The sequence below is a fragment of the Gymnoscopelus braueri genome, assembly GCF_963280865.1.
Source record: "Gymnoscopelus braueri genome assembly, chromosome: 14".
Lineage (NCBI taxonomy): Eukaryota > Metazoa > Chordata > Actinopteri > Myctophiformes > Myctophidae > Gymnoscopelus > Gymnoscopelus braueri.
In genome coordinates, this window is record NC_137619.1 from 37,646,436 (window position 1) to 37,673,373 (window position 26,938).

Sequence of the window (26,938 nt, forward strand, 5' to 3'; positions counted from 1 at the left end):
CCTTTTCTACAAAAAAATCTCATTGCAAAAAATACTACATCTACAAGCTCTCAACCCATCACATTGCGACGTGTTGTGAGCTTGTAGATCAGCTATTTTCACCAAATGTTCACCTACTGTATTATGACATGCCCAGAATAAGTGTGGTTAAAACACGCTGATAATTCTGTTCATCTCTCTCTCTAGGTCGTCCTCAGACTAGCCATCCAGCAGCGTCTCCAGTCATCTCGAGCCTCAATACATCTGGCCAGCTCTCCAGTACTTTCCACCTCTGCATCTTTCTTTGGTACGTCCACATACAGTACATTAGGTAGGCGTGTGATGCCTTTGTAATCGATGCCTGCGTGTTGGCTCCCATAGCACAATCTTTCTGGCTGGGAGCTCCTGGTGTCTATGGCAGTGACTGGCCACAGTGGCCAGCCTAATTCTCCTGGCTGCAATCTTCTCACTCACTTTTGATAGCCCCCCATACAGACGCTTGTTGTTGGTAACATGCTGGTTCTGGTTCTGGTCATGATCACTGATATTTATGTTTCTGAGCTGAAGATGCACACACACACACGACTCTCGTTGGAGTTACAGTGAGTGATGGGATATTTAACCTGGGGTCAGTGATGTCACTAACTGTGACCTGCTAATGTTTGAGTGAGTGTTTTTCTCTGGGAACCAGTAGCCTGTGGTCAGATGTGGATAATACAGTAGTAGGGAATATGTTATGACACAAGGGGACATAATCGTATTGTTCTTTCATTCATATGTTGCTTTTTGCTCTCAGAAAGGCTGGTGGCGATGTTTTCAGTTTCTCACATTATCAATCTTTTGGTTAGAGCCCTTTATTTTGAAAAGGACAAAATGGCACAACATAGGATTGGAGGAAATCATCGTTACAGAACAAAATTCCTCACAGCAGTCAAATGTCTGACCACATGTGAATGCTTTGGACAAAAAGCATTTTGTCTGAAAATATTCTCTACACTATAAAAGAGATAATTTAGCAATTTGTAACTGAGTGTACTAATACAATGTGTCCATTTGGTTTTATTTTTACACTCTCAGAGTTAAAGGTACTCTCCCCGTCTCTCCAGCTCTTTAGTAAAAAGGAAATACATTTTCAGGTGGGATACTTATTTGATATAATCAGGAGAGAGACCTCATACAGGTTACAGGTTACTGAAGACTACGCTTCAAACCTCCCAAAACAAACTGATTCGACTACTTCTCGGACTGGGGCCCATGACCCACCTCTCTCCCACTCACTTTGCCAGCCTAGCTAGGCTCTCTGTAAATGCAGATTTGCCCGAAATGCCCCCTATACCTGCATATCTGTATAAATACCTCGAAAAAGTTAGTGACACCCACAGTCACGAAACTAGAGGGAGCGTAAACAACAATCTGGTACCACCCACCCATAAAACAAACATGGGCAAATTCTCCTTCTACAGCACAGCCACCAAGGTATGGAATAGTCTAACCCCATCCCTCAAAAAATGCAGTTCGCTGGGCCCATTCAAAACAGCCCTAAAAACTCATCTTTCTGGAGGCCAAAAGAGGATCTAGTACCAGTTTCCCTGTAGACAGACGATCCCCCCCCCTCCCCTTTTTTTGTATATATTTTTAATTTCTCATGATTTTTTTTGTACATAGTGGTATTTTTTCTCTGTATTTTTATGTTGATTTTTGAACTGTTTGGTTGCTACTATATATGTCTATGAAATTTATTCAAGGACCCCAACGGAAACAAGTCCGCAAGGACTTTTTTGGTCGGACCTTTTAGACAAAAGTATTATAAATGTAACTGTGTTGTTTTACATTCTTTTGCCTAATAAAAATTTCAAACAGGTTAAACAAGAGAAAAGGGAAGTGGTTAAACAAACAAACAAATGTGCAGACAAAAGTGGAACTGGAACACTAGCTGACCGATGATCTTTGTGGGTGTTCTCTCTCCTGATTGGATAAAAATGGTTTACTAAAGAGCTGGAGAGATTTAACTCTTAAACAAAAACATATCACTTACACCCCCTTTAAATGAACACAGAACTGTACAGTGTAGTCTCCAAGTCCCAAAGACAATAATAATGGCGGGGTGTATAGAATGAAAAATGTGTCGATGGAGCCAAATGTGAATTGGGGTGACCTCCCTCGAAGGTTTCCCTGATGTTCACATGCCCCAGTCCTGTGAAAACAAAAACAAACCACACTGCTACCAACCATAACAAACTCTGCTGAGGAGCATAATAGACCCTGAACCACTGGGTAAACCGAGTTCTGCAGAGAGTCAAATTCCATCTGACCTGTAATCAACTTGGTCAGAATCCCACAATGTGTAATCAGCTTATATGAACATATTTCAGCCATTGTTTTTATCATAGTCCCTTTTTGTGCCTGAATAGGACACAATTCAATGACATAATATCTTTCACTGAAAAACACCCTTTCATCATTCGGGAAACGTGGCCAAGTTTTTATCTTAACGAACACCTACACGCTATATGGGCCACCACGCGCCATTCCTCCAAAAGATATTCCCTCATTTGAGAGCACTGTTTATCTAATGTGTCTACCACATCGGTCCAAAACGTCCCATAGGTGTTCAATTGGGTTAAGATCTACTGACTGCGAAGGCTATAGCATATATGATTCACTTAATGTTTTTACTTGGCAAACAATTCAATTACCCCTCGTGCTCTGTGGATGGGGGGCACTGTTATCTTGGAGGAGACCACTCCCATCAGGATAGGAAGTGTTTCTTCATAAGATAAAAGTGATCACTCAATAACTTTGTATTGATTTGCAGTGACTGTTCCTTCTAAGGGGACACGTTTACCCAAATGATGGCCAAGAAAATGGCATATCATCTCCCTCTATATAGTTGTCAAGAGAATGTTTTTGCAGACAGTCTGATCATGTCCTGCAGTGACATTCTCAGTCGAGACAACTGAGGAAGAATTGCCCTTCTGTTTTTCCTTACATCATGCGCTAATGCATGAGCATCACAGTCATCAAATGTGTGCTTCTGAGCACAATGTATTTTACAGCTGTCTTTCTTGTAAATCTAAATGCTGATGCCACTGTTGCTATTGATTCTGAATCATTAAGCAAGTCTCTGTGACTGAAGCTCCTGCCACCCATGCACCAAGTAAGCCCCTTTCATTGTCTTCCCTTGCCACCTTGATACAAAATCAAGGTCAATTGGGCCTGCCCATACATGTCACAGAGCATGATAGGGTGTTCATTGCTTAATTGTATCTGATTTATTGTCACAAGGATGTACAAGTACAAAACTTAGGTTGGGGTGCTCCATAATACACAATAAAAAAATACATAAATAAGAATACTAAACTTATCAACATCCCTAAAGCCATTTCTAAAATAAGGTTAAAAACCGTTTAAAAACCCAGATCAGCATACAAGGCCGTAATACCACAGAAGATGTTTTTTCTTATATAGCAGTCTTATAGCCTGGGGGAGGTTTGTGCTGGCTTTGAGGCTCCAATAGCTCTTCCCTGATGGCAACAATTTGAACAGACTGTTATGGGGGTGTGTGGGGTCTTTGATGACCCTCAGGGATTTCCTGAGGCAGCGCTGGGTGTATCATGCAGTACATCTCTATGGAAGCATGTCCATTCATTATGTTTACACAGGTTTTTAATTTACTTTGTCACCTGTCTGTAAGAACGTCTCCACACATCAATTCAGGATTGTCCTTTAATTTGCCACCGCCTAAATATATAGTTGCTAAACAAATAAGGTTTATTATCATTATTATCGCTGCTACTTAGTGAGAGCATCTCTTGGGAGCTTCACCGTAGTCTGGGAAGCTCCAGCAGAGGGTTAAAGGTACTGTAGAATGCGTCAGCTGATGCGTAGCGTAACGTAATGGATAGGGGAGGTGGTACTCCTCCTCCTCCTCCTCCTCCTCCCTCTGAACTCCCAGCCACAGCGCAGAGCAGCTTCCTGCCCCACTGTTCCTCACAAACGGCTCATTCTCAATGCTGATCATGTGCCTGAGCCTCTGGCTCGCAAAGCATTGCAGCAGGAAGTCAGCTCTGTTCTCTTCACCCCTCCTCTCCTCTGCTGTCCTCCTTCTTTCCCCCCTGCTCCTGACACCTCTATTCACACCACGCATTTCTGCCCCTTTTCTTTTCCTCCTCTTCCTGCTCACGGCGGCTCTCCCCTCTTCTCTGCCAGGCGCGAGAGCTGCAGCAGCCCGTGCGTGCAGTGCAGTGCTGTAGCCAGGGGAGGCTAAAGCAGGCTGTGTGTGAGAGGACGGAAGCCGGCAGCGAGAGCAACCAGGAGCGGGGCCCCTGCTTTTCTTCTCGACTCCCTGGCCTGGGAGAGCCAGCAATGGAGGCCCCTGTGAGGGAGATAGAGCTGCTGCATCAGGGGGCCAAGGACAACCAGTCTCTACCTCCCCCTACCCTCAGTCCGGCAGTGCCCGTCTATGTCACCCTGGGCTTGACGGTGGTGTACACGGTCTTCTACTCTCTGCTCTTCATCTTCATCTACGTCCAGCTCTGGCTGGTGCTGCGCTACAGACACAAGCGTTTCAGTTACCAGACGGTGTTTCTGTTCCTGTGCCTGCTGTGGTCGGCCCTTCGCGCCGTGCTCTTCTCTTTCTACTTCAAGAACTTTGTAGCGGCGAACAAACTGAGCCCCTTTCTATTCTGGCTCCTCTACTGCTTTCCTGTCTGCCTGCAGTTCTTCACCCTGTGTCTCATGAACCTCTACTTTGCACAGGTGAGTGGTAATACACATGTCAGGTTTATGCACCTGTATTATTTGCCTTGACAAGTATACTCTTCTGAGAGATTAGAGAGGGGTTCACTGCTTGTTCAATGTTCAAAATACTCAGGACTGTCAGTCAGGCCAATCAGTCCACAAAGGCTCATTCGTACGTCAACAAAACTCTCACAAATACTCCTCACTAATCACCATCTGTCAACAAAACGTTTCCTTTTCCAAGACTGAAGGGCAACAACATGTATTGGCTTAAATGCTGTATCTAAAAGTGCATACAATGCAATATACTGCAGCTAACTATAGCTGTGAAGTGCTGTGTGGTGTATTATGGTTTAATCTACTGTATATAATCCTAACAGCAAATCACACATTCTGTCTTCTATAGTGTCTCACATATGCTTGTTTTTAGCACAAACTGTTCCAGTTGCACTGATTTGACTCTGCGATTTAGCAGTTACAAATGTCAAGCCAGGCCACAAAGTGTAACTATGTAGGCTACACGAACAACATGATGTTATGAAAATGTGTATCTACAGTCGGTGGCATTAAATGTAGAAGTTCCTGTTTTAAGGAAACACAGTTTCTCTTAGGAAATGCAATACAGAAGTGAAACTGACTCTCCAGAATCCCATGACACATTTGCATGACACAGTAATTGTTTTCTTCTACAGGTTGTTTTCAAAGCAAAGTCCAAATATACACCAGAACTTCTAAAATACAGGTAAGATTATGAATTGGGAAAATACATTAGGGTACTCGATCTTATCATTATGTAATTCAGTAGTATTTGTTTAACCGACTGATAGAATACAAGAACATTTATTTCATAGAAAATTCATGAAATTGTGTGATTAAATCAAAAAGATTCAAACAAAAAATATTGCATGATTAAGGTGTATATCATATATTGTAGGATATAAAAGTGTGTAATAATCTTGTGTCTGATCCCTAGACTTCCCTTGTACCTGCTTTTCCTGTTCATCAGTCTGGTGTTCCTGGTGGTAAATCTGGCATGTGCCATACTGGTGAAGATGGCCTCTGCCAACGCACAGACCATTGTGCTGGTCAGGGTGACCATTAATGACACACTCTTTGTCCTGTGTGCCGTCTCACTCTCCCTGTGCCTTTATAAGATTGCCAAAATGTCACTGGCCAACATTTACCTGGAATCAAAGGTAAGAGTATTGTGATAAAATAAGTTATATTTAGCAAAGTAGTTGCACATACTTTGCAGCTCTCAAATTAATAGACCACTTACCCTGGTGTTGGTTAACTAGGGTTCATGGCGCTTTGAGTCCGACCTTACACTTTTTAAGTCGTTCGGCATAAGGCCGCCTGCTAAATGCTTTAAGGGTAATCATATGGCAGCTGCAAAACATATTCTGACCCCCCCCCCCCCCCCAACAGTACCAACAGTACCAACAGTACAACAGTAACAGGAGATGCACTTCTTCATATCATTTATGCTTTACACATAGTGAGTGTTCCCTAGCAACACCGCATGGGGCCTGTGCATGACTGAGTTTATTCAGTGCACATGTAGGCCTATTGTAAGCTTGAGGAATCAAACATGGTTCTGTAACCATTGATTTGTGGAAGGTTTTTTATCAACAGCCTGAGCGAAAGCCGCTGAAATGAAATAAAACATATTTCAATAGGCTCTTTCAATATATATAAACATTTTGTGGTGGGGGGGGGTTGTATTATATTTACAGTTTCTTTTTTTCTATCATTCCATTGACCAAAGATTCAGGCTACCATCTACCCATTAAAAAGTACCCTAACTTTGATGTCATATAATAGCCATGTAACGCCTGACCCCGATAAAAACTACCAAATGTATTCTTATTTTACTTTGACATTAAAATCCTCTTTTTGGAAATGTATCATATGAAACCAGTTTACTTGGTTCTTAATTCAAATTAAAAGCTAAGAAAAGATGTCATCAAAAACAATTTACTTAGATTTTTTCCTGAATATTATACCATGAAATGCAAAGCATGGAAGAACTTGGTTTTAACTGTGCTTCAAATACGTTATAATTTTAATATGAATATTTTATGTTAAATGATCAGAGAACAATCCAATAAAAAACTAAATCGAATGCACAAATTATTCATAATAAATCTCATAACATTTTTTCAGCTCCTGTCTTTAAATGTTCTAATTTGATCAGATTTTTTTTATGAGGACATTAATGGTTAGCTGCGCAATGGATATGGCCATTTACATACTTGCATGACACTGGCTTGCCCACTAGAGGGCTCTACCGATTTATACTAGAATTCAACTGTTCAATTCACTTAATGGATGTGCCATTTTGAAAATATTAACCATGTTGCTGTGTTTCAAACCTCTATGCAGGGGACATCAGTGTGCCAGGTGACAGCTATAGGAGCCACTGTCACCCTCATGTATGCATCAAGGGCCTGCTACAATCTAGTGGTCCTAGGTCTCTCTAACAAGAGCATCAACTCATTTGACTATGACTGGTACAATGTATCTGACCAGGTACATTTTTACTGTATACATTCTGTGTATATTTTCCTTTTAGCTGCAACTTATAGATCAAAATATACATCCTATATATATATATATATATATATATATATATATATATATATATATATTGTATATTATATGCTAGTCTATGGTCTTTCTTTACACCAATATCTGTGTATACTGATGCAGTTTTTTGAACAATTATCAGGTTGCTTACATTTTCTACATTGTATTGTCACTACTTGTTACCTTTCTTGAATTATAACTTATTACCTTACTTGTATTATACCTTGTATTATGTTGGACATTGTTAGCACAGTATGGTGGAGGGTCAAACAACATTTTTATATTAGTATAATTTTAGTGTGTAATTTTTAATAAACTTTACTGTCTAGACTGAGCCATGCATAATGTAGAGGTTTTACTTTCTTTCAGGCAGATTTGCGGTCAACCCTGGGTGATGCCGGCTACGTAGTCTTTGGAGTGATCCTGTTTGTATGGGAGCTGCTTCCCACCTCTCTGGTGGTCTTTTTCTTCAGGGTCCGACAGCCTGCCCAAGATAAGGTGAGTAAGCTGATAATGTAACTCTGGAGAGGGCACAAAAGCTCTCAAGAGTTACAAATGAATTAATAAACATTTGACAGTGTTGACACTGTATGTAGCTTGTATTTGATGTCTGGCTTGGCTTGCAGAACGGGCCAGGAATCCCAGGTCATGTCTTCTCATCCAGAGCCTACTTCTTTGACAACCCACGCCGCTATGACAGCGACGATGACCTGGCCTGGAGCATCATCCCCCAGAACATCCAAGCCAGGTACACTGCAGAATTAGTTTTACTCTGAAAGTTAAAAAAGGCACCTGTGTAGTCATTGTATTCAATATCCTGACATGCAGGGTTTGATTTTCTGGGGGGGGGATGGGGAGGATCCATGCCTCCGTATTGTCTTCTGATAGTGTGACTAACAAACAAACACCCAGGGAGGTTAAAGGCTTAATTCATGGTCTTCTTTTGATTTGTTTCTCTGGCAGTTTGTCTGCTGACAGCTATGACTGGGAGAGCAGGAGCAGCAGTATCACCGCCTACATCGGTGGGGAAGAACCTCCTCACCTCCCCCCGCCTCCTCCAGAAGAGCTGAATCCATACTAATGGATTTCATGGCTCCCTCTGACCTGTGGCTTTTTTATTTTTGCACATTTTTTCAAGGCTACGGATCTCCTTGGGCAATCAGACTGATGCACACAGGGATGACTGTTTTGAACTCGATAGCCTAGGTGGCTATACATACAATGTTTGCAAAGTTGCATAGACTGGGTCTGTAGATAAGCCTGATTTATACTTCGTCGTACAGCGGTGTTGTGCGCCGGAAACAGACGATCTACAACATCACAACATCTGCTATTTCCAGCGTGTGGCACCAGCGTACAACGCAAAGTGTACATTAGAGTTAACAGTTTTGCACGGCCATTATATTATGGTCCTCTTCTTGGCACATTAACTTGCACACTCCTTGTACAAATGAGTTATATTCTGGACAATTTCTGGAACCCCCCCCCCCCCCCACACACTGTATATAGTTTGTTGGCTAATTATTAATATATTCTGTAATCTTTGTATGTAATACCATATTTTAAGACATTTCATATAGTGATGTAGTAGTAGGGCCAACTCTTTCATAAAGAAATACCAAATGCATTGTCTCTGCCCAAAATACAGAATATCCCATTTTAAAATTGGCTTGAGGGAGGACCGGGCAGCGGGCGGGCGACGTCGTCACGCTCATGTCACTATGACTCAGCCATAACAATGGAAAGAGTTCCCAATGCAGCTACGCCCAAATATGGAGTGTGTTGCCTAACCTCAAGGTATTCATGGCATCAGGCCCAAACAAATCAGTCAGCTCCATATAAGGGCAGAAAATGGGGCATGCCCATACAGTATATGGGCATATACTGATGACATCAGGGAACTCATGGTATAGAAGGGACAAGGACTGACAGATACAGAGATCTCCATATATGGGCATTAAAGGGACTTGGACTGAAAGATGCAGAGATCTCCATATACAGGCATATCAGTTGGGTCGGCGGTGCGACATAGGTGTGAGGTCCACACAAGCCCCCAGAACCCAGTGGTTTCATTGAAGCCAAATGGACATGCTGGCCATTCATGGTACTGCAGGCCTGGGGCCTCAACATGAACGAGCGAAACGGTTTCGACCAATGGGCTCGACTCACGAGCGTGCGCATGTGCTTGCGCACGGGGCTGCGCGCTTGCGCACGGGGCTGCGCGCTTCTGTGACGCAAAACGCGTCACATCTGTGACGAATTGGGGCCATAATAGGCCGCGCCCACCAAATTTCCAACCCGGAAGAAGGGGTGATTTAGGCCCATGCGCTGGGTGAGCAACTCAATGCAAGTGGATGGGAGGAGATTTCTGGTGCCCTCTCTATTATTTTTAACTCTATGGGTCCACATAGTGGTTCACTATTTTAAAATGTTTGTCAAAGTATTAAAAAAGCTGAAGAAGATTAGGGATAAGGCGGCGCACAAGATAGTGCCCTAGATGTGAGGGCCGCGTTGTGGACGGAACCTCTAGTTTCCTTACAATTACCCATTTACAGTAACATTTAGGTATTTAGCAGATGCTCTTAACCAGAGCGAAAGAGCAAGATAACAATAATTGGCATGAATGATTAATTTATCTAGTTAACAAGGTATATGGTCAAGTAAATGGATAACTGGATAAATAAATAAGTAAAGAGTGCAAAGAAAACCACTCTATTCTGTCCAACAGCAAAACAGGCCATACATGTACTAAAGTGCATCAACACGGACAGTTGAATAGCTGAAAGTCGTGTTTCCTGCCTTCCGCAGTGATGCTGTTACTCAATGCAGATATATTAATGCATGTCCATTAACAATCAAATCAAAACGTGCCCCCTTAGCACTCCTCTGCCTTTCTGTGACATGCTTATTTCACAACTGCCACGAGATGGCGCTGCTCGCTACGATACCACTATTTTGGACATGCAAGTCAAGACTACAGTAGTCTAGACTTTACATGAAGGTTATCATGGTATATGGAGTACAAACAGATTAATACAATGATGCAATGGCACACTGCATTATGGAATTGTATTTTTTTTTGTAAAAACCAAGCGGCCAGTTTACTCATAATCTGTCTGTAGTTAGCCTACAATAACTTTGTTGACCTAGGGTTAGCATTAGCAGTCTATAAACTATACTGGCAGATAGTTCTTCCTTTCTTGTACTATACATGCATTTTTTACATTCCGACAAAAGGTGGTAGCTATTCATCATCCCTGATGCAACTGTCATTTCATAGGTTATGAATCATGAATTCCTATCCTTAACTTTGGTCTCACTGACTCTAGGATTAAAAGTTATATTTTCATATAATACAATAAAAATGTTAAGTTTAAAATGGTTTGAATTCAATAAATTGCATATAGACACACATACAGTACTTTGATTGGAGCACATGATAGGTTACTACCACTTTTGTATAGAGCTTGCCATCCATCGTTTCCTAAAATATCTTTAAAAACAATCCATATACAGTATACATACAGTAAATCATTATTTATAATCACCTGGTAAACCACTTCGCCCCAACAAAGCTAAGTCTGTGCACGCACTGGAGTGCCCTCGCTGCTAAAGGAACTCAACTCACCATATCAAATAGGGACGAAACACAGTTGCTGGAGATGGTTATAGAATTCTCGGCTGAGGAGACTGGACTTCCTCTGGGTGCAAAGGAACCAAAACATGGCAAACAGCTACCATTGACTATTCACATACTACCTGCTTACCGTTAACATGCCAGCAACACCTGTGCTCTCAGCCAACTCTGTGACATGAAAATGTTTGAAAACTGCCCAAGGGGTTATCTGCAGCTGGCATCAGTGTACCACTAAACTACCACCATGAGCGACCTCAAAGAAAACGCAAACCAACAAATCAAAATTCCTACGAAATAGTTGATGTGAATCACAGAATAGAGGGCAGCAGACACAGCACACAATAATTTGAAAACAATCAAAAGCAACGAGATTACTATCAGAAATTAATTTGTGTTTTTTTTTTATTCAGATCACTTGTTATCGAAAACGCAAGCATATTTTAACAAAGCTTATGACAGCTTATGTGAAAAACATTAACACAATAAGCGTTGGCAGAACACTGTACCATAAAGGAATTAACTGCAAAACCCACTATGCAAATGATGGAAGGTGAAACAGTCTTTCAGTTCTCAATTCCTGTCTGGAGTCATTTTTTAAAAATGACGCATTTAATAGTACACCTTCTTCACTGAAAAAGGCATAAGGAAGGGAGAAAAAAAGCGTAGTCCCTTGGATTACGACGTAATCACATTCAAAGTCAGTTTTGTTACCCAAATTTGATGAAAAGTGAATAGAAAAATCACGGTTTGTTTCCTTTCTCCACAAGCATGGGTCATTTACCCAATCTCAGTGTCTCATTCAGCCATGTACACACCCACACACACACACACACACACACAAACAAACACACAAAATATATATAGGGCTTGGGCGTCCCACTAGCTAGGATCTGATGGTTTGTTCAGTTCAACCTTCACTCCTTTTTCTCCAGCACCTGGCCACACACAAAGAGAAATAAAGAGTCACCGATTATAATAGGAAAGGGTACTGCAAGGGCAATAATACACAATAAAAAAACATTAACATTGAACTTATACACCCAAAGCCTACCTGTTAAGTATTTCTCTTTTGCCCTGGCTCGTTCATCTGCATCAAAATACCACACTGTGATGGCATACCTGTGAAAGGGTAATCAGAAAGGTTTGTCAGGATAAGGAAAGATCAGTGTGTTGTAACGAAATGATTTCAGGACAGGATAGCACTTTATCTATTTCATGCATTTTATAAAAAGTGGGCTGGACAGTCTTGATGTGTTTAATCTATTAAGACCGGGAACGCATCTGTGTCATTTTAAGATTTCTTTGGCTATTAAAAAATAGCAGATCTACAAGCTCATAGCGCGGCACCGAGTGCCGCGCTATGAGCTTGTAGATCTGCTATTCTTGAAAATTCGTGAAAATGTGTGCAAATCTTTGAATATAGTATATCTTCTTTCAAGCGAAGATCTTTAACTGAAATCTTTGCTTCTGGAGGTCCCTGGAACAAAATATTTTACAAATGTTTGCTTTGAAAAGAAGAAACATTCTAAGATTTACGCACATTTTCATGATTTTTCAAAAATAGCAGATCTGCCGCACAACAAGCTTATACATCTGCTATCTTTGAATAGCCAAAGTATAAAATAATGGTTATAGCTAAAAATCTAAAATGACACAGATGTGTTACCGGATTGAATGGGTTTAAGTAAGTACACTGACCTGGTGGCATACGCTGGTTGGACCTCGTGAGGATTCCGTCTGTCTGACCAGAAGAACAGCAACCTGTCAAATTTTGGCTCAATGTCGGCAAACTGGGCTTTTCCTTCTGGGAAGATTCGAAGAAGGCCCCCATGTTCCTGGAACCACAAGAACAAAAGAGAAACAACCTCATTGTGTGCACCAATCAGGATGCTGCATGGGAAGAAGCTGATGCATAGTAAAATGCTGAGAGAAGATTTTGAAAGGATGACTTGGCATACAGAGCTTACACTGCATTGCCAGGATTTTGGCGCATGATTACCAGAGTGGTCACCAACAGAAAGAAAATTAATTCACGCTGGTGGATTAACCACTTTCAACATGGCGTCCTTATCTTGGGTATTTAATTTCATCATAGGTGAAAATGGGTAAATATTGCAAAAATAGCCGATCTACAAGCTTGTAACAAGCAGTGAGCTTGTAGATTGCCTACTTAAAGGAGCACTTCAGCCGTTTTCAACCTATCTTCATATAATTGGTCCTCACTAATGCTCATTATAACGTGGTACAATTCTTTTCTACTCGGTCTGTGTCTCAGAGGAGCGCTGTAGACAGTTCAGAATCCTGCCCACTAGTAGTGACATCATGACAATGGGGAATCCAAGCTAATAGAAATTGCAGGCTTTCGCTTCCTATAAAGTTACTTAGCATGCTATAATAGAAGCCATTGTTCTCGCATTAATACAAAAACACAATACAAAAATTGAAATCTTGTTTGAAATGACCAAACGTGGTTTCATATTATGAGCATGAGGACCAATTATATATGAAGATAGGTTGAAAATAGGCGAAGTGCTCCTGTTATAGTGGTTACGGCAAATTGATCGAAGTGCTGAACAAACGGTGCACATGTTCTGTATGCAGCACATTAGAAGGAACTATTCAAGTACAGCATACGTTAGGACTGCTGAGTGATAGACATGAGATGACAATGTTATATAGGGAAAAGGCTCGACCAGCTCTCCCAAAGGCAAGGGGGAAAAACTCAGGATAGGAAGCAGCGACAGGGAAAGGCTTTCCTGTAGAGGGATGGGAAGAATAACCCACAGGAAAAATGTGCTGGCTGGATAAAGGACCTGGAGAGTGAAAAAGCAGATTGCGGCAAGTGTGACTGTTCAACTTTCACACAGCTGATATGATAGGCACCGCTCTCTTCACACGCACACCGGCTGGGCAAAGACACTTTTAACAACCTCAACATCAGAGAAGAACTACTTGCCTAACTCGTGCACTAGGGGAGATAGATCTTTCAAGAGTACCATTGATAGTCAGTAACGTATTGTGAAATCAAAAGAGGATACACAAGTTCTCAATCAAATAATCCATTAACCCTTTAAGACCGGGAATCTGTGTCATTTTAAGATTTCTTTGGCTATTCAAAAATAGCAGATCTACAAGCTCATAGCGCGCTACGAGCTTGTAGATCTGCTATTTTTTGGGGAAAAAATCTTGACTGAAATCTTTGCTTCTGGGGTCCCTGTAACAAAATATTTTGAGATGGGGATTCGTGGCTAAATACATATCATTTTGGGGGTCCATGACATGAAAAAGTTTGAGAACCACTGATATATATAGAACATTATGTTTTTTTTTGTTTTTTTCTAACTGTTAGGATTTAGAAGACATTTGTAGAATCCCCATAAGTAAAGATTTGACATAAAAATGTTTGCTTTAAAAAAATTATATAAAGATTTGCCAAAATGTTCATGATAAAAAATTAAAAAAGGCAGATCTACAAGCCGCCCTATGAGCTTGTAGATCTGCTATTTTTGAATAGCCAAAGTATAAAATAATGGTTAAAGTTGTTACACAGATGCGTTCCCGGTCTTAATGGATTAAGGCAGCACTGACAACTGCTCAAATGGCTGCTTAAGCTAATTGTGGGCTCGGTGCAGCAGCAGCGAGCCCACTATAGATATCTTCACTATTTATTTATTCTCCCCCAAAAGTATGGCATCTAACTACTCCCACATACTTTCACTTAGAAACTCCATTCAAACTTAAAAAAATCCAGCTTACTGTGGACACGTGTGCTTGCACTTTTCTTTTTGAAATAATTTGTAGTTTTTGAAATATTTAACTTTAAGCACCCAATGCATTTCCAATGGGTTTTGCTAGTGGGGAGAGAGAAGGACAGAGGAGAAATGCCCCGTGTTTTCGTAAAGTCACTGTGGCCACATCTTTTACACTACAGATATTTATTTTACATCACCAAGTGCGCACAGGTCTGCTCTCCGATTTAATCCAAAGATCTAAGCTGTGTGATGTATACATTTTTAGTTAAGACCATTAATATACCTACAGTACAAACTCTAGCAATCAGTAGCAGCTGGTGCTACCTAATCTGTCAGTCATTGGCTGTCAGGCAGTGGTGCTGCAAAGTAACTAAGTATATTTACTCAAGTACTATGCAAGTGCTTACCATGCAGTTAAATTTTGAGGTCCTTTTACTTTCCTTTCCATTTTAGTTACTTCTACTCCACTACAATGACAGCATTTGACAGCTTTAGTTACTTGTTACTTTGCAGAATTTATTATTAATACAAAACCTACAGTAACCACACACAGCCAATCTACAATGTGACGCGTTATGAGCTTGTAGATCTGCTATTTTCTGAACATTGAGTACTTTTACTTTGGTACTCAAAAGTATATTTTGATGCTAAAACGTTTGTACACTGCAAGCTCCGACCCCCCCCCCCCCCCCCACTCACACACACCCCATATACTCCACTGCCACTCCACCAGGCGCTCCCAATCTGATCAACCGGAGGCAAGTCTGCACCCACACACAACGCAAAGACAAAGATGCAGAGTCAAACTGAATTTGTACTTTTTAAAACTAATTTTTTGGGGCTTTAAAGCGAGCCCACATTGTTTCTTTATAGGAACAATATTTTCTAGTTTGTTCTAAGGTATCGTGAGTGGCCCTTCCACAATTCATCTCATAATATCACAATTTGGTTTTTGTAATTAATAATCATATAATACATCAAATATAATTATAATATAATAATATTGACAGTAAAATTAAACAATCATTATATTCAATCATATATCAAATTAAGATGATCAAGACATAATTATCAATAAAGTTACTTGATATAATCCTAATCTTATTGGTCACAATCTTAGTGGTATCCTGCATGGATTGGAGCGCAAACAGAGTGGTTTTGGCCAGCTGGCCATCCCGTGACCTTGAACAAAATTAGCAATCAGTTGAATGACCTTGCTGTGGAATGCCTGCAATATACACAATCCCAGGAAGTGGCGTACATTTAAACCAGATACATGTACAGTACATATCACCAAACACACAAACTGCCTAAATTTAAAAATGGCATACAGTAGGATTGCATACAAATTCTGTTATCAGTAAAAAATCTAAATAGTGAAGCAATTGCACATTCCAACATTCCAAAGCAATGTCATTCTCTGACAGCAAGTCAGTATCCAGGCAACCTGGTTCTATAAACAATAACAAAGAAAAACAAAAACTCACCACACCGAATAGCCAATCACAGAGAAGACGGCATTTGACACACATTTGACAAAAGCTAAAATAAAATAAAAAGGTAGTCAACTAATACAGTTCCCTGTATAAAAAAGGCACTAAGGCAGACATGTGCATGTTAATTGACACCAGACAGAGGACTGGAGTCAGGATAGGCCTACAGGTTGCCTAATACAGACCTGCCAATGTTGGGATTTTCTGTTGAGTACCATTATGCTCGCGCCCATCCCCCGAAATTGCATCATTGGGCATTTCGTACTTGCGTACAGAGACGCAGGTTGGCAGGTCTGCTGATACGTAATCTGGCCCTGACCAGGGAATTTATTGGGAAGAAGATAGGCTTGATATGATGTGCATATTGTGTGTTGGAACCTAGACTGGGATCAACTTGTTTAGCAATTTTCTGATCTGGTCCAGAGAATCAGAGGATACTGATATGGTCTGTGCTCCAAAACATCATTCAACTTGGAACGCAGGGGGAGGGGTTATCCCTGTGGGAAGGGCCTACCCATAATCCTGTGAAATCTTATTGAATCTGGCAAATTTCTTCAAGTACTTCTTGGAATACTTTGGTATGTCTATTTCATTTATTCTGACTGGCACCTTGACGTACCGGATATTATTAGAAGGACTGTAGGGTCTAGAGTCTAGACAGAGTAGACCGGATCACACTGGTCAATTCAGAACAAAGACCAGGCTGGTGATGTTAGTTGGAAACCCATTGCTGTCCTACCTAGCCTAGGGTTGGGAACCGGAACAGAGATTGAAGAACCGGAGCCGATTCCATCACATTTGCATTAACGGTTCCCGCAAACGATTCCTGAATTTTCTCATCTGCCTTCATCTGGCTCAGCTGTGTGCATTGCAAGTGACTGCGGTGACGTCACGCCACCTACAGTACATGAGTGAGTGGGGTGGATACGCCCACTGATCTAGGATCAGGATGCCAGCGTCCGCCGAGCGAGACAGAGTGAATAGCGTCAGCAGCATATCGAACAGACAAAAAACCTCACAAGTGTGGTTGCACTTTACAAGAGAGGAAAATGAGCATTCAAAGTGCATGAAATGCAGTGCAATCCTTTCATGCAAAGGTGGTAGCACGTCGACTTTAAGGAAAACCTCTCCAACAGAAACACAAGGTTAATCTTAGTCAATGTATCGTGTTTGAGAGTCTCAGAAAATCTGTACATCCATCTCTATCTATCCATCATTCCATCCATTTGAGTGAGTCTCACCCAATGATGCTGAATTGAATGTGTCCTTTTGGAATAATATGGATCTTAGACGCATATCCCTACCAGCTCCAGGGATACTGTTCCACAGCTGACTCTGGATTTATTATTATAATTTATTTATCCATCTCTCTCTCTATACATAATAGGCCAGGCCAGGTTGCCTACCCAGGGCCCGCAAAATTTGGTAGTCATAGCCAATTGGAATGGAATAAAAAAAAAATGACTGATACATGTTGTTCACCATATTCCATCCTGATTGACTTAGATTGACTTCTAAAGTTTGCAGAGTGTGGCCCATTTTGAACAGATTTGTTCCCAAACTCTTACCTATGGGGTCATGTGATCAAGATGTATGGGTCAGATTTTCAGATCCCATAACATTTGCAGGCCATGGGCAGGCAACTCAGATTATTAAATGATTAAACATTTATGAAAAATGTATTTGAATGAATGAGTAATAGGCTAAGCAGAGCAGTATCAACAATGTTGTGAGCTACTGCCAGTCATATCCCACAATAAAAACGTTCAGTGGAAGGGAGTAGCACCGGCTTAGAAATAAATTGGTAGAATATTTATGAATGACAAACACTACCCATTAGTTGAACATGTGGGAAGCAATCGGTGCCACCCTCGGAATCACATCATGCATTATGCATATCACTGCGTAGATATTAGTCTGGAATCTCTGTGTGGAACCTGCATTTCCAAGGGGCGGATAAAAAAGAATGCATCTGGTGATAAACCCGCCCCATATTTGCATACTGGACCCTGATTGGTGCTCCACAACTTCGGGGGCAGCAAAATCTTATTCAATCACAACCGGCCAGACTAATCAGCCGAGGGCTTTTCCCCCCCCCTTTTTTCGCACTGGCAGATTCGTCTGGTTTCCAGGCTAGGACTGGGACAAAACTTTGGCCCTTGTATTTAATGCATTGACCAGCCCACTTCTAATGTGATTTAAAAAAAAGAAGTCTCACCTAACATCATTTTCATCCCTTGTCTGTACAGTGGGATGAATATCACTGTCTGTAATCTGTATATCACATTTCATTTCACCATAAGTTCATTCATTAACAGGGTTAATGGTCTACCTAGTAGATGTAAGTTTAACTTATTATACAAATGGGTTGTTGCCTGTGTGTTCCTGCATGCAGTTGAACTTGAATAGCAGACTGGGATCGCCTGGGGCCGTGCATGGGAGGGGTTGGGGAAGTGAATGAGAGGGGGGGAGGTTGCGAGGGGGGCCTTGGGAAGCGCAAGTACCACTGAAGTTACGTTTCTGTTCGCCTACTGCGCATGCGCGCCGCCTACTGGCCAAAATAAACTAAATAAAAATGTAAACTGTACAATGTGGAAGTACATTCAAGGTGGGGGAAGAAGCTTTAAGTCCTAGCCAGACCAACTGAGCAATATTTGTGGCAAGTGTGGACCCAGTGTATGTGAGACCCCTAACAACGCTGGCCATGCACACCACGGTCGGCCCAATCAATTTGAATAGAAAGATACTGTATAAATTATGATTGTGTAACCCCCACGAGCTGCCTGGGCAAACAAATCCACAACAAAAGCGATGCCACAATGGTCTTTATTATGCAAAACAGCATCTCTCCTAAAAGCTACACATTCATTGATCTTGTCTTAATTCTTGGAATTCCCAGTAATGATGGCTAATGACCATCCTCCTCTGTACATGCACTGCAGCACTCAACACCAGCAGAAACAATCTCACACACACACACACACACACTATCTTCAACAGGCAAAAAAATAGTTTCCTGTAATTAGATAATTCCCTAAGCAGGTCTGGAGGTCGAGTATCTGACGGGAGGCTGGAGAGAGAGCAATCCCTCCCATACCTACGTGCCTTTTTTTTCCTGTCACTGGCCTCTCAGACAAACACTCAACACAATTGTTCCATTTTACAGTTGTTGGTTTTGTTATTAAGACTATGGTTCTTTGCCGAAGTGGAGCATCCTGTTTTCCCCTCCCTTCATGCTCAAAACGTCTAGCTCCTGATCCACTCAGCCGGTGACCTTCGACTCAAAAAGGGAAAAGGTATTGGTGTCTTAATGCAAGGCGTAGCAAACTCCCTTCTGTAGGGCTGCGACTATCGATTCATTTCTAAGAGATTATTCTATTGATTACTTTTTTGATTTATCGAATAATTGAAAAGCATGTTTTTTTGGTTAATTTGTTAATTAACCAACCAAAAAAAAAGAATCCAAATTAAGTTTTTCGAATTGACTAATTGACAAGCCTAATTTCATCGCAACGCGTGGTGAGCTTGTAGATCGGCTTTTTTTTAAGTGAAAAAAAAGAGAAATGTAAAAGTCTATGGTTTATTAAATCATATCGATTAGTATTTTTAATAATCGGTTAAATCGGTTAGTTCGACTAACTGTTGCAAATTGCACCCCTACTCTTCTGTCCAGGGAGGTGACAGCCTCTATTTTAAAAGACATGAGACTAACAGAAGACCTATGATGTGTGGACTTGCATCTCGATAGGCTTCATAACGGCACCCCAGGGTCAGAGTGTTTATTTTGACCTGCTTGGGAGCACCGGAATGATGCACAATAAAATGTGTATCAAAACGCTTAGGCGAAAAACTGATTACATCTTTTTTTCCCCTTTTTTTTCTCTCTCTCTCTCCACTCTTCTGAAGCCATTTGAATAGTTTTCTAGTGTCTACAAAAAAAGGATATTATTCTTGAATATCATGTTCTTTTTGGTTGTTCAGAGAACATTACAGAGGAATCATGTCTGAAGAGCAGGCTCTGATGCTCTTGGAATGGTTGCAGCCAAGAAGGTTATTCTACTGGACTGGAAGTCCAGCAGAAAGGGATTATTTTGTATGTACATTGAACATGTGAAATAAATAAATATAATATCATAAAAGGCGACTGTGATTGTGAATCAATGTACTATTCCTTTCAGTGATCGTTTCTTCTGACATGATCTGAATTCTTGGTGTGGTCAAATCAAGTATTTAACCACTCATCTTTTGCTAATCTTTTCCCCCCCCCCGCCCAAAATAGGTATGCCAGGTTGAAAGTGGTTAAAAACAAAAACAAACATGTGCTCTGGCTCACTTTGCATATTGCAACGCCTAATGAAGTTGCACGGCACACATCTCATTTATTGACCCGACCGACTGAGCCTCCATGACTGGCGGAGGATGAGTGATGTGAAAAACACAATTATTTCTGTTGCTATACAAGCAAGGCTTGGATTAGCAGGATCCCTGTGTTTTAACCCATTAAAACCGGGAGAGCATCTGTGTCTTTTTAAAATTTGGCGTTGGCTATTCAAAAATAGCAGATGTACAAGCTCACAGCGTGGCCCTTCGTGCCACGCTGCAAGCTTGTACATCTGCTATTTTTGAACATTTTCTTTTTTTAAATCCTGAAAGTGTGAGAACTACTGAATTTAGAAGGCATTTGTCGGATCGGCCTTGGATCATAATGGGTTAATGGGATTATATGAAGGGAGAGTGGCCGAGCTGCACGTACCGACTCCATCCTTCATTCATTAGGGTGGAATTGTGTAGGATGGATCTGGCAAGTGAGGCTTGAGTGTAGCGGGGGTTGCTGGGAAGTGGAGGGTCAGGGATCAGTGACGGAGATGAGATTTGGGCCACTTGCTCGGTACACAAGATCCAGCTGGCACTTAGCGGGGACTGACACAATTAGATTTTTGAGGACGATTGTTTTCCCTCCACTATTCATTCACATACCTTGGCATCCCAATCTTTATTCAGGTAGTATATGCATGTAACGCATCTTCCGTCTCCATTGGGGTTATCCACGTGGCGCACGTATCCGGTCCCGTTTCCTGGGTAACACGCTACCATCGCCTGAAGACAGAAAAGGAAACCCATGTTTAGAAAAGGATGTGCAGATGTTTATTGAAGCACGTACGGTAATTACATTTACTGGAATTGGGAAAATTGTTATGCATGCATCAATCAATCAACTTGCGCAAGATGCAGAACTACCAGAACTGCATGGAGATGGACAAATATCGATGCAGACATGAGTACATGAGTCGGTCAGTGGGCGGCAAAGACAATGACAGGGACATAGATTCTTTGTCATTATCAACACACCAAGGACTGTCACCAGTAGGCTCAGTTACAAACCGTCCACTATGTTATAAACTCTGAACCAGCGGGAAAATAAACCGGAGACATGTGGTGCATGTCAACTTCCCCTTGTAGTTTCCTGCTCTAATAAGCTCATACATGATCTGCTTGGGTGTTGGCACCGGAACCACAAGATCTCGTAAACCTGTGGTGTAAATAGTGAGTGGGTGCACGTGCAGTCGTGCACTGTCTCACACTCCACCTTCCTTTGACACAATGAAGTATATAGGGTTTAACATTCCCAAAGCAAGTCTATTTTCTGACTGGAGTACCCAGGGCTCCACACTAGTTCCACTCCTTTTTCTCATTCAGTGCCATTGACGTCGCCACGTTTTTATAAGCCCAGGGTGCGAATGACGTCGCCGACGTCATGAAAAAAAAAAATAATCGATTTTTTTTTTATTATTATTATAGTTTTTGAAAAAAAAAAATTCAGAACCCAAGATATCATGATTTTAAGATTTGCTGCTCCATTCACTTCTTGTTTAACATCTTACTGAAAAAGGCTGTATCTTGCTTCCTAAGCACTTTTTTTTTACAATGTATTTTTGGCTCTGGCACTCAGAGCCAAACTGCCAGAAATAAGTCAGGCACTGAATGAGTTAAATAATCCAAATAATAAAAATATCTTCACAGAAAATAGCCGAACTACATGTGTGATTGCAGCTAGAAAAATGGTGACTTTACATCACGTTCTGAGCTTGTAGATCTTCTATTTTTGACTCTCAGAACTCCCATGAACTGCCTCCATATTGAACCTTGTAGTCTCTTTTGAATTTATACAGAACACCAGCACATCCTTTTTTAAATATCCTACTATAAACCTAGTATAAAATGAAAAAACCTGTCCGTCCTCAACCGCGTTTCACCTCAGTGGGTAGACCAATTGATCTCAGCTTGCACACAGGCATTGACCATTGGCATACAAAGAGAGTGGTGGAGCAAAGGTCCGTCGGGCTCGGGAATCAAACCCGGGACTTGCTGTCAAGTCTTACATAGACTTCACTTTATTTTAAGCTTTCGGACGGCAACAATTTGTAGTGATTGAACTCTTTACAGGTCCTATGAGTCTTTTTTTCTTCAGGCCCAAACAGGCAAATGAGATGAGATGAAGTGAGGAGTGCAACTGCCATTGTATTCTTAAAAGTGCATAGGGCAGTCAGTTCAGCCCCCATATACCAAGTCATATGATAAACAAAGGGCGAGTTCCTCCACATTCTTCCAGGCACTTGGATCCACATAAACCATAGCAAAGTTATTATAAATACACACAGTAGACTAAACATCTTCACCTGGTCCTGGGCCAAAGTCAGAATCAATCTGATTGATCCCATTCACAAGAGTTGTAACATGTCAACAAATTACGAAGCAGTCTAATTTGTTTAGCTGCAATCCTGTAGCCAGCACAAGCCACTGTAATCTAAAACGTATCGCATAAAACATGTATAAGTTATAAACATATTTTCTTTAACATAGCCTTTTTATAGCACCACTTCTCATAATTTTGTATTTCCCAGTTAACTTTATTATTTGCATTACTTAAGAATCTCAGCCGTTTAGTTTTTCTTGTTTACCTATTTTAATCTACATCTCCCGTTTTAATTATTAATTTTACCTGCATGTTTTATATGAAAGACACTGTATAAATAAAGTTTATTATTATCATTATTACGGATTGTTAATTATCAACATTCCTTTGTTAGGGGTACCGTTGTTACATTTCTAAGTGTCAAATTCCACATTTCTCTTGCATCTTTCCAACAATGCAGGTTATCACCGGAATGCATAGTATCAGCGCTGTCAAACAAACAAAACAAAAAAACTAGCTCCCACATCCAGTTGGGGTGTGAGTCTCGCTTCAGTGAAACTGCCTGACAAACTACTCCGTGAAGCACGTCTCCCCACACACACACACACACACACACACACACACACACACACACACAGAAGGGCGGGGCGCACAAAGAGAGGCTGCCTGTAGCACTCCTGGGGTTCAAGGCGGGTGAGGGGCATGTTGACTGACAAAAGGCTTCCTGTCGCTCAGACAAGCTATGCAGTTTTAGTGGTCCTGTGTGTCCGTCCGTACTGTGCATGCGTGTGAGCGAGAGAAAGGCAGAGGCACTGACAGAGAAAAGGGAAGAGGCTGGGCGGGAGGAGAAGACAGTGAACTGATGTAAACTTTGACTCCTGGCCTCTCTCCAGAGGGAGCAGTATCTTAATGGTCTTGCTACGTGCGGTGCGTGAGGGAGGTTGGCCCATAGTTGGCTAGTGACGCCCCCTCACCGCTCGGCTCACATTGGGAGGCCAATTATGTGTAAATACGTTCGTCGTCGCCAGGAAAAGCGTGTTTGTGTGCGAATGTGATGCGTGAGGGTAGGGTGTAATGGCCAAAGGTGTGAGATCACCGATACTTGGCACAACCCGGAGGCAGCAACATCCCCTCGTCTTAACACGGAGCAGGGCTCGGCTTAAACCATTACAGGAAACACTCCAGCACATGATTAATTATGGACCTGTGTGGGTGTGCCAAGTGGCGGTTGTGCTAAAATACGGTTGCCAAACTCAACTGTCCGATCAAAAGCACCGGCACCAAAAACCTGGCAGAGGTGGTATATGGACATATGAATATGAAACTAGGGAAAATTCACCTTCAAAATCTGATTCAAAACCAAGCTATGTTGCAGATCCAGTAGTCGCTGGTGCAAGACAAAATAAACTAGAAAAAGAGGTCTCCGCCAGGTCAGGTAGGTTATTGTGGGCCAGCAATGTTCGGAATTCACCAATCAGGATGGAATATGTAAAATAGGACGGATCCGCCTTTATCACTTGACTATAGAGATAATGTGTACCGATTTGCGTGATGTTTGGAATAAATTTGGAGTAATATATATATTTTCAATTAAAACAAAATCTGCCTCCTGGTGGCACTATAATAGGGCAATGTTAAAAGTGAGGCATTTGTTCCTCGACGTAGTGTGAATGTGCGTGCAAAGTTTCACCACAATCGGACGCTGCGTTCATGATTTGCAGCATTTTGTTCAAAACGGGCCACTCCCGCAAACTTTAGATGTCAATCCTAGCCAATCAGGATGGAATATAAAAAAGTCTAACAGATCTGTCTTGATGACATGACTATAGAGATCATTGTTTTACATAAGTCTGCTTCCTGGTAGCACTATAAAAGGCAGATGTGATAAATGCAAGGCAAACGTTTTTCTTTGGCCTCTAGGGAGTGCACTGCGCATACAAAGTTTTACACAGATCAGTACAGTTATAGGTAAAACGAATCGGCCTGTTATAGCGCCACCATGAGGCTGATATGAAAGTGGCATTTCTTCCTCGACCTAGTGGGAATGCGCATGCAAAATTTCACGGAAATCGCACGCTGTGTTCATAATTTGAGGCATTTTGTTCAAAACGGAGCACTCCTGCAAACTTTGGAAGCCATTCTTAACCAATCAGAAAAAAATCTGAAAGACCCGGCCGTTTCGTTTAATGACTATAGAGATACTGTGTACAGATTTGCATGATGTTTGGACAAAAATCTGTAGGAGTACTGTCAATTATTTTTTTGTTGCAAAAAGCGGCCTCCTGGTGGCACTATAATTAGTCCATGAGCCAGACAAGATTTCATTATCGAAAGAGTGGGCAAAACCAAACCTATATTAAATTGTTCATAGGGTCAATACGAGTAAATAAATATATGATAACCTTTCCACAGGAGTAGCTTTTTCATGGTTATCACACATTTTGTTATTTTCCCCATACGTACATGACAGGTGAAAAAATGACAACATTTAAAAAAGAGTTATCATAATGAAACTTCCTGAGCTGATTACTTACATGAAGACAATGATTTATCGTATTACAAGTTTTCTGAAATTGTATATTTAAATATGCAAATTAGGCATTTAGTCCATGAGCCAGAGCCCCAAAATTGAGCCAGATATTGAATATTCCCTCGTTAAAAACCTTTGACTCCAACATCTTAACAAAATGAAATAAGAATGTTGACTCTGGCTTTGTCCGATGTTCAAATGTTGATTCTGGAAAGTTATGCAAATATGGGCATATTTTCCTAATGCCTAATTTGTATATTTAAATATACAATTTCAGAAAACTTGTAATACGATAAATCATTGTCTTCATGTAAGTAATCAACTTAGGAAGTTTCATGATGATAACTCTTTTTAAAATGTTGTCATTTTTTCACCTGTCATGTACGTATGGGGAAAATAACAAAATGTGTGATAACCATGAAAAAGCTACTCCTGTGGAAAGGTTATCATATATTTATTTACTCGTATTGACCCTATGAACAATTTAATATAGGTTTGGTTTTGCCCACTCTTTCGATAATCATTGCTCAATTTTGGGGCTCTGGCTCATGGACTAAATAGGCCCATGTAAAAGATTTGGGGCCAGAGGTTCCTCTCTGGCATCCAGGGAGTGTGCGTGCACAATTTCGCTGCAATCAAGCGAACGGTGCCAGAAATTAGCCACACACACACACGCGGTGGAAAACATACTCTCTCGCCATGCCTTTCGGCCTGGCGGAGACAATAACAGTAAAGAGAAAAGATCGAAATGTTGTGTACCTGATAATTGCACAGTCAACTTTTTATCAGAGCTACAGCTGTGTGTGGACGTCTCTCTTCACCACAGCGCTACTTTAGCCAGAATGAGATGATTAACCAATTAAGACCTGGAAGTTCTGGAACACTTTGGCTATTCAAAAGTAGCAGATATACAAGCTCACAGCGCGGCACCGAGTGCCGCGCTATGAGCTTGTATATCTGCTATTTTTGAAAAATCGTGAAAATGTGTGCAAATCTTTGAATATATATATATATATTCTTTTAAAGCGAACAACTCAAATGTTTGCTTCTGGGAGTCCCTGGAACAAACTATTTTGAGATGGGGGTCCGTGTACAAATACATATCATTTTGGGGGTCCTTGACATGAAAAAGTTTGAGCACCACTGATATAGAAACGTACATTTTTCAGAATACTGTTGGGATTTAGAGGGCATTTATTTTGTAGAATCGGCTTCAGGTCTTAAAGGGTTAACACACCACTCACCTAATGCTGCGGAGGTTCAACGAGTTTAACACACTTCCAAACGGTGTACATTGTTTAAGCCACAGGAGTCACAGTAGCTTAGCAGCAACAGAAGAAGTATTTCCTCTCAAAACGGCGGATTTCAAAATAAGAGCGTCCGTAATATTATTAGTCAACTGGTTTTATTTTTAAGTCTATTTACAGGAAGTAGATGGACTAAATTAGAAGTACATGACACATCAGGGCTCTGCACCGTAGCTTACACTAATAACTGACGCTATAAAAAGAATTGACGGAAAAA

At 41.2% G+C, this 26,938-nt stretch overlaps 2 protein-coding genes across 2 annotated transcripts in view; one reads left to right on the top strand and one right to left on the bottom strand.

Annotated features, from left to right (window-relative positions):
* The first annotated feature begins 214 nt into the window (after positions 1–214).
* gpr137ba (G protein-coupled receptor 137Ba) lies at positions 215–10,649 on the top strand. Its single transcript, XM_080449897.1, has 8 exons — positions 215–286; positions 4,189–4,737; positions 5,412–5,461; positions 5,693–5,915; positions 7,105–7,251; positions 7,678–7,806; positions 7,935–8,056; positions 8,272–10,649. The coding sequence occupies exons 2-8, from the start codon at positions 4,345–4,347 to the stop codon at positions 8,387–8,389; spliced, it is 1,182 nt and encodes a 393-aa protein (XP_080306023.1). The 5' UTR covers positions 215–286; positions 4,189–4,344; the 3' UTR covers positions 8,390–10,649.
* Positions 10,650–11,344: 695 nt separating this feature from the next.
* egln1a (egl-9 family hypoxia-inducible factor 1a) overlaps positions 11,345–26,938 on the bottom strand; it is a 28,783-nt gene continuing 13,189 nt past the window's right edge. Inside the window, exons 2-5 of the mRNA XM_080448735.1 lie at positions 21,168–21,287; positions 12,644–12,780; positions 11,997–12,064; positions 11,345–11,880 (exon numbers count right to left, since the gene is read on the bottom strand). Of these exons, the coding sequence (XP_080304861.1) occupies positions 11,825–11,880; positions 11,997–12,064; positions 12,644–12,780; positions 21,168–21,287 (381 nt within the window). The 3' untranslated portion in view covers positions 11,345–11,824. The remainder of the gene's footprint in view (positions 11,881–11,996; positions 12,065–12,643; positions 12,781–21,167; positions 21,288–26,938) is intronic.

Bases quoted from the DNA above. Each gene is read 5' to 3' on its own strand.
- gpr137ba (XM_080449897.1), top strand. From the start codon at position 4,345: ATGGAGGCCCCTGTGAGGGAGATAGAGCTGCTGCATCAGGGGGCCAAG. The intron at 4,738-5,411 runs GTGAGTGGTAAT...TTTCTTCTACAG, and splicing joins TGAACCTCTACTTTGCACAG to GTTGTTTTCAAAGCAAAGTC. The intron at 5,462-5,692 runs GTAAGATTATGA...TCTGATCCCTAG, and splicing joins CCAGAACTTCTAAAATACAG to ACTTCCCTTGTACCTGCTTT.